This window comes from Salvia splendens, chromosome 9, assembly GCF_004379255.2.
Source record: "Salvia splendens isolate huo1 chromosome 9, SspV2, whole genome shotgun sequence".
NCBI classification, from domain to species: Eukaryota; Viridiplantae; Streptophyta; class Magnoliopsida; order Lamiales; family Lamiaceae; genus Salvia; species Salvia splendens.
In genome coordinates, this window is record NC_056040.1 from 27,358,074 (window position 1) to 27,366,850 (window position 8,777).

The 8,777-nt window shown below is 34.5% G+C and overlaps 1 protein-coding gene across 2 annotated transcripts; it reads right to left on the reverse strand.

Annotated features, from left to right (window-relative positions):
* Nucleotides 1-5,126: 5,126 nt before the first annotated feature.
* On the reverse strand, nt 5,127-8,777 carry LOC121746406 (serine/threonine-protein kinase STY13-like). Of its 2 annotated transcripts, XM_042140228.1 has the most exons (4): nt 8,513-8,777; nt 8,354-8,448; nt 7,262-8,223; nt 5,127-5,678 (listed from the first exon to the last, which is right to left on the reverse strand). In XM_042140228.1, the coding sequence occupies exons 3-4, from the start codon at nt 8,149-8,151 to the stop codon at nt 5,339-5,341; spliced, it is 1,230 nt and encodes a 409-aa protein (XP_041996162.1). In that variant the 5' UTR covers nt 8,152-8,223; nt 8,354-8,448; nt 8,513-8,777; the 3' UTR covers nt 5,127-5,338. The 2 variants fall into 2 exon arrangements, with proteins under 2 accessions (XP_041996162.1, XP_041996161.1); XM_042140227.1 differs by lacking the exon at nt 8,354-8,448.

The following is an 8,777-nucleotide window of genomic DNA, read 5'->3' on the forward strand; positions in this document are numbered from 1 at the left end:
AAAATATTACCCCAAAAATACTACACATATGTGCAATAATAGAAGGAGAATACATATAACCCAAAATATTACACATATATGGTAATACTTTTGTGTGAATCGCAAATCATCACATTTAGATCCATCAATTAATCAGAAAGTTAAAGTAAACTAGAGGGGTTAAATACTACTCCTAGTACGTATTAAGAAAAATACTAAAATTCCTAAATAAATTGATCACTTAAATAAGCAAGGAGTAGTTCAATATTGTTTAGATGTTGAGTTGGAGAGTTGCAGAGGGAATTTCTCGGAAACTTTTTTCCATCAAACAAATATGAGAATATCTATCAAAAATCACAATACGTATAATTTTGTACATATAAGTATTTTCAAAATTTTGTCTGCTTTCCGCCAGTGTACAATCCACTCTTATCAAATAAATATATCCAATTATACAATAATTGGAGTAAAATGTTCAAGAATCAGTATTTAAATTAATGGATAAAATGTTTGGTATGTTTAATTGCACATCACATGGTTGGCTGAGTTGCACATCAATTTAATTAAATCATTAAATTTTATTTGATTTTTTTCCCTTTTATATTATTTAACTTAATGAGCAGACTAAACTAACCACTAGAAAACAATGAAACGAATACTACAATAGAAGATAAATACAGTATTTGAAATCAAGGATCCGGTCTGTCGAAATCAATATCTATAGAGAGAGAAAGAAAGTGTATATTTTAATTATTTAAGAGATAGACAGAGATGATTTTTGTTATGTAGTTTTAAGTCTTCATTAAACTATCAAGGTTCAATTTGTTTGAATTAGCAATTTTGAGATCCGTAAACATTTTACATATGCACGTAATAATTAGCTATGCTATGAGTTTTATTATACTCCGCAGGAAAATAAAAATTAGTTACTTGGCCTGGGAGTAATTAAAAATTGACGTGGTAATTAATATTTGATATTGTTATTTTGGAAATGGATTGCTAGTCCTTTCTTGCAAGTTGCAATGCTTAATCTGGTTCTCATAAAAACTTAAATTAAGCCCATAACCACAACTAAACTCATATGCCATGTTTTTACCTGACTCTTAATCACAAAACTTCCACTAACCTTTCCAAAACATGAAAAGCTTAATAAACTTTTTGTGACAACTATTACAATTATATTTACGATTTTTCTTGAAAATATAATGTTTTCATGTAATTTTATTTTTTGTTTTATGTTAAAAATAGTTTCACCCAAAGTTTCTTTATGTACATGTATATTTAAGGTTCGGAGAAACTACACTATTACTTATTACCTTATTGAATAAATCCATTCATTTATTAAATCGTATTGTATGGTAGTGTCTTAATTACACCGATCGGAGTAAGAAGTAATCAACCCTTCGGAAGAAAGAAGTAATTAATTAATATTTTATGCCATGTGGTACTTTTATAATCAATCATACCCGACCTTTTACCTTTCTATTTTATTTATAAAAAAAAGTTGGTGGTCGTGGTATATTTTAATTATATTTCAGCTCGATAGGAAAAGTGTAATTAAAAAGGTGATAGTTGATAGTGAGACCTATATTATTATTAATGTTTTATGAGTTATAATGATGGATCATATTAGTATAAATTGTAAATAAATTGATGTGTATAGATACTAAATTGGGGATAGGAGCGGAGCCAGGAATTCAGTTCAACACGGGCAAAATATATATATGAAGAAATTTTAGAGGTTTGAGATGGAACATGTATAAAGGAAATTGAATAACAACTTAGTACAAATGAAATATAGTGAGTAGGGGCAATAATTGCCCCTTATAATGCACAAGTAGATCCACCCTTGGTAGGGGGTGTTTTTCCATTAATGAAAATGCCCATATTTTTATGAGAATGATAGAAATAGAAAGTGCACATATTTTTATAGGACGAGAGAGTATGTATTATTGATTGACTGCTTTTCTGTACGTGTTTGATAAAAATGATACTCCCTCCGTCCCAAGGAAGATGATCCCTTCCTTGAGTAGCACAAAATTTATGCAACTTTATTTTGTGTGTGGAGTGGAGAAAGTAAAGTAAGAGAGAAAGAATGAATTAGAGAGAAAAATGTTTCCATTTTTAGTAATAGATCATCTTGGTTAGTATAAACCAAAAAGAAAAGCGGGTCATCATAAGTGGGACGGAGGGAGTAATAAATAGTTAAAGTGAAGAAAAAGTAAAATAAGTAAGAGAATTATGTAGATCTTCTGTACTATTCTCTCTTACTTTAATTTATCTTCATTTTAACTATTTATTATCATATACGCAAAACAACAACCAAACATTCAAGCCACGAGGCAAGTATTCTTACCTACCAAAATGGTGGTTTAGTATTGCTCGGTGGAATACAAACTTTTTGGCGATCTAGATATATGCAGTGGCGGATCCAGGGGGCAGGTGGGGGCGGTCGCCCCTACCCGACCGTCCGGAGAGCCTAAATTTTTCATTGAATCAAGCCGAAAATAGCATATCCGCCCCCTCCGTAGAGTGTAGAAATATTTTTGTTTTCAATAAATGTCATATAAAATGTAGTAGTTCAATGGTTTGGTTGTTGGATTTTTAACTAAGATGTCTATGATTCAATCCTCAACAAAAACATAGTATTTTTTTTCATTTTTCATTTTTTATTTTATCCATTCATATTTCTTCTTATTATCAAAAATAATACCTTTAAATACTTTATGTAATCTAAACTTTTACTAAGTTGCATATATTATGTTGTTATATTTATTCTTTAGTTAAAATCATTTTTAATCGTGTGTTAAAGTATTTTTTATCCTATAGTACTTATAATTTGATCCATGCATCTTAATTATTCTCTATGTAACAAAATAAACATTTTAAATATTTTTGAAATATAAATATTTAGTGCTCTACTTATATCACTTTTGTATATAATATTTACAGTGATTTAAAATGTACATATATTTACAATAATTTTATATTTTAAAATGAATAATACATATTTGCAAGCTAAAGCATGTTTATATTTATATATTTTTTTATTTTAAAATGAATAATACATATTTGCAAGCTGAAGCATGTTTATATTTTATTTATGAAGCTAGTGCTACTTAAATATTAATATAATATTTATTTATTTTATTATTAAAAATAATATTAAATTAAATATTTAATATTTAAATATAAGTTCCGCCCCCACCATTTTCGGGTCCTGGATCCGCCACTAGATATATGACACACACCACTCAAACTAACTTAATTACCAAACGGCTAACAAAGCCCATAAAAAGCTCGTTATTTTGCTGTAACTTACATGCATGCCAAACTAGGGCTGGCAATTTTCGACACGACACGATAATCTGACACGAATCCGCAAAAAATTATTGGGTTAGAGTCAAGTCTTATTGGATCCGTGTCCTTATCGGGTAATCCATTAAGAACCCGATAATTTCGGGTTGGGTTCGGGTCAGATACGGGTCGGATGCGGGTAACCCATTAAGAAATAATATTATTATTTTTATTATAATTTAAATATAAATATATATTACTTTAATTTTTTAATTTCTTATAAATTAGGTTTAAATAGTATAAAATGAATTAAGTGTAAATTAGGTTAAAAATTAAGGTTTAATCGTGTAATATTAGGTTTTAATCGTGTAATATCAGGTTCGGGTTGTTATCGTGTCGTGTCAACCCATATTATATCGTGTCGATAATGGGTTCGCGTCGGGTGCGGGTCGTGTTCGGATTTGAAGGTAGCAGGTCGGGTTCGTGTTCGGATTTACAGTTTCCTTAACAGGTCGGGTTCAGGTTAAGCCTTATTGGGTTGGGTCATTATCAGGTTGACCTGATAACGACCCAATCTGCACGATTTGCCAGCCCTATGCCAAACACCCCCTTCAGTTAGAGAACCATAATTAAAGGCACAAACGTAATACTAATATTTTATGAATTTTTTTTATTTTATGAAACTTTTTTCTCAATGATAAAGTGAAATTTATTTTTTTAATAATAATACTTTGTTACTTTTCTATAGCTTTTGCTTTATTAATCATGTATTAAAATCTGTGACGTTCTAAAAATTTATATTTACCGATGTAATTTTTTTTTATCATATTAGGCTTAAAAAAGTAAAATAGAAATATGGTTCCTTCAAAAACACCAGGATACGATCATATCTAAATTCAAGGTTTAAACTTTATCGTTTCTCCAATCGCAAATTATAAAAAAATAAGCTTATAATAATAACAAAAATATATACCCCATCTTTAATTTGAGGAGGCTAAAGCAATTTAATGCCGAAACTATTTCATCCATATTAATTGGCCATAAATTAATAAAAGGACATGTATGATAGAAAATGAAAGAAATGTTGATCAATTAGTCACATTTGCTTAGAAGGAAATGTAACAGATTGAAAAACATCACGTCTAATAATATTGCACCGATTACACCGGTGAGAGGCTTACCTGATCAGTCATCATCATCAATTAATATCTTCAACAACACACAAAAAATAGACCCTTTAATTAAACAAGTTTGATTTGTTGGCTCATTAATTCGATTTTCCCGAACACTCCACTTGTGTATAATTTCGTATTCACCAAGTAAATAGTGCAGATCAAAAGTTTTTCTAGTTTTTTATTTTATTTTATTATGCCTCACCTTCTATTCACATACTCCCTCCGTCCCACTCAAGATGTCCACATTCTTGAATGACACGAGATTTTAGAAATTATTATAAGTAATAAATAAAGAGAAAAACATAGTTGAATATTTTATAGAGAGAAGAGAGTGAGAGATTTATTTTTAAATATAAAAATTGGATATCTTGAGTGAGACAAATTAAAAAGAAAAGATGAACATCTTGAGTGAGATTAATAAAATACTCAATATAAGAGCATCCATAATGGGGGTGCCGATCGTTGTGGCAGTCGCGCCGATCAGCAGCCCTCCACACTGCCGTGCCCGCGTCCATGGCTGATTGGTGCCGAGATCTGCAGTCGATCAGCGCCCATTGTGGCATAAGACGACCAATCTGCAAGCCGATCGGCGAATTTTGTATTTTTTTTTTGCTGTTGATCAACAACATCGGAGTCGAGTTGAATTCTTTGTATCGAAATGAATAAATACATACATATTGTAAGATATGAGACTATATTATCACTAAAAACAGTATCTTAAAATCCAGAAAGTTAAAAATCAAAAGCAAGCAGTTGGTATCATAAACTTTCTAGGAAAGAAATTTAGACTGATCATGCATACATACATAAATACATAACCCTGGCACAAAATCAGTCGCCTTTTTTTCCAATTCTTATGGAGTAGATTTCTTTTTTTTTTCTCTGCATCAATCTGTAGTCATCGGTTGACTCATACAGCACCTGAAACGAGCTTTTCTCACAGTAGTCATGATCTCAGTCTCGGCAGTCTCGAGCATTCTAACCACCTCCTTGAAGGACGGCCTAACATCAGGATTCCCATCCCAGCAGAGCATCATGATCTGACTCAGAGCAGGCAGACACTCGTTCGGGATGGTTGGCCGAACACCTTTGTTCACCACAGCAAATGCTGCCTGAACGGCAGTCATATTCTGGAATGGGAGCATCCCTGTGATTAGCTCCCATAGGACAATCCCAAAGCTATATACATCAACTTTCTGGGTATAAGCCCGATGTTGGATCATTTCTCTGCAATTTCATACCACAAAGTACTAAGTGCAATGCACATACTATCATGGATAAAACAACCATGCTCAGAAATCATACAAAAACTACTCAGCCGTCTCTATCCTCAACTCAACAAGTGCATAGTATTCTAAGCATTTATCTCAAGGGCATTAATAGCCTTATACTACTTCCCAACACTAATTTAATGGTGAGGACTCAAAACTCACCAGGCCCAACACAAACTAATACGTAGTCTGTATCGGAAAATTGCTGCCAACAAGATACTACTCTATTGATAAGTTCCTGCAATGCATTAATGCTGTCCCATAAAAATCTAACATCTCCACCAAATTCATGGTGGAGTACTCCCAGCTACGCAGTACTCAGACACCAGAACTTCAATTTCGACTTCTGGTCACCGACTTACTAATCACTTCTTGATGCCACTCTCTAGTCTCAATTATTTCTATAGTAATCAAGAATCTGCTTATGCAACTTAAGACCTAAAATGCATACATTTTCTTTGAAAATAGAACCACTCGTCCTCGTGGCCGGTCCATTACTAACCCATGATTTTTCTCAAACAATTTTGTCCGGGGCCACCACAAATATGTTGGAGAACTCCTCCAATGGACTATAAATATGCTTGAAAAATATCTCAGTTAATAATGCAACTTCTATATGGCGCGAGGGCAGTTGTTTCCCAAAAAACTTAATGAAGTTGTCCTAACGTTGTTGCTACCAGGAGATTTTCATGAAATACACAAGGGAATTTATTGATAGAAAAAAAGAAGTGGGGCGAGGGGGAGTGAATATGACTACATCAAAGCATTTCCCAGGCTTTTAATTGGCGTTAGTCAACTCCTTGAGGACATGACGATTCCTATTCCAGTATATTCTCTAAATTATACCTAAAAGATCCCGGCATAATAAAAAAGACAACTCAACAATTCTTTTTGGTATAAAAAGAGTAATAAAGAATAATAAATATAATATCTCTCGACAGTGGAATAATTACCAATTTTACGTCATGGTCAAATAAAAGCAGTCATATATCCCTAGCTTACAATTGCGGAAAACACACGACTCAGAAACCAGCAATAGGACAGTGAAGTGAGAATAAAGAATGATTCTAATGCAATTTGTAATGGTGAGAGAAATTGACCATTCCAACACTGGATAAAATAAATGAATTAGGGTATTGATGCCAATAAAGAAACTTTTTGTGGCTAGGCAAGACGTGGTTAAATAAATGAAACTCATCGAACTACACTATCGCAATGTCTAATGGTTTATTACCTATTAGGGTGCAAAAAGAAATAAGAGACTCTATTTCCATAAAATAAAAATATGATTTCCTACCCAAAGGCATACACTTTACACTTGCTAAGATCGTTTCCAAAAAGGATAAGTTAAAAGGAGTAATTAAATGACCGGGCTGAGAAAATTAGTCGACAGTTCCAAGGGGAGAAGGGAGTGTTACTGCCTGCCCAGGATGCTAATAGGTATGGAAGAAAAAAGGATGCTGTCATCCTCAAGTGCAAAAGAAAAATATAACAGCTAATAAAGCAAGTCAAAAGAAGAAAGAGAACAATAAAACTTACGGGGCCATCCATCGGTATGTGCCTGTTTCTGGTGTCATTCCTTCTGTCTGAACTTCAATACGAGCTACACCAAAATCTGCAATCTTAATAGACTTGTCAGCGGCAATTAGAAGATTGTCAGATTTCAAGTCCCGGTGGATCAAATTTAATCCATGAACATAAGCCATCCCCCTAGCCACATCTAAGGCCTGCTTGACAGCTAATTTCAAGGGCACTGCACGATTCTGGCGTTTTGTCAAGAACTGGCGCACTGACCCTCCCTTGGCGTATTCTGTCACAATACACCACACCATGGGCTTTCGACATGCACCAATAAAGCGAACAATATTTGGGTGTTTAAGCGTAGCCAGCATCATTACTTCTTGTTGAAACTGCTGCTCCATCAAGTGTGCCCTCTCGGCGTCATTCTCTGGCTTCTCCAAAAGCTTAATTGCAACATCCTCACCATTATACGTGCCTCTGTAGAGCTTCCCAAAAGCACCCTGAGCAAAAGCAAGCCCCATGTTCAGCTTACTCAGGTCAATCGTCCACTCATCATAATTCCCAAGTCCTTCAGTAGGATACCGAGGATCCATCAGAGCTTGAGCGAGGGCATCATCACTCAGCCCATGAGAAACTCTTCCATGATTGACACTGGCAGCAACAGAATAGTCTTTGACATGCCTGAGGCCATTGTGGCCCAAGATACGAGTGTGGGAATCATTTGACCCAACACTGCTGTTGTCTACCGACATCGCGACAGACCCTCCACCATTGCTCATCTGCAAGCTCCCAAAACTTTCGGTCGACATATTTGATCCCTCATTGAGCTTGTGATAAAAATGCATCACATAATTTTCATGATTATTGTTTAGCCCTACAATTCCAGTAAACTTGGGACCTTCCAACATTTTCTTTGTAGTGCTAATCAATCCAGTCTGCAATGCATTAGTATTGCAAACCCCAAGCTCCCACACCAAAACCTTAAACACAAAAAAACAATCAATTTACAAATTTGAACATACACTCGATATAATTTAATCGCCAAAAATATAATCGTACTCATATGAATTAAAACGATCAGACCTAGATTCATTATTTAACCCAATTTACCTTTTTAGTCTATTGAGCAGACTAATATTCAGAACTTTCCATGGAAACAGAACCTCCCCGCGAAAAGAAAAATTATTTGCGAAACTTAATAAACCCTAAAATTCGCAAAATTAGACGGTGATCCGAGGGCGGTATCGAGAAAATCAAAGAGATACTCACCCCGATCGAGTGCGGAGAGCCTCCACTCTATCACACGCTACAGGTAAACCCGAACGGAGGTCTGTGCAATTACGGCTCTGCTCCTCGTCGAGCTCACGCCTCTCAACCGTACAACCAATGGAGAGAAGCAACAACGTCGGAGAAGGGCAATTTTAGAGAGAGAAAGCAGCGGCAGCAGAGTATTGAGAGAGAGGAGATGAAAAATGAAGGGAAGTATGAGGATTGAGCAGAGTCTTCGTCTCCTTTTTCTCTCCCCTTATTTCCA

Coding starts and splice junctions, on each gene's coding strand:
- LOC121746406 (XM_042140227.1), bottom strand. CDS start 8,151: ATGTTGGAAGGTCCCAAGTTTACTGGAATTGTAGGGCTAAACAATAAT. Junction 5,679..7,261: donor ACATACCGATGGATGGCCCC/GTAAGTTTTATT, acceptor ATGAAATTGCAG/AGAAATGATCCAACATCGGG.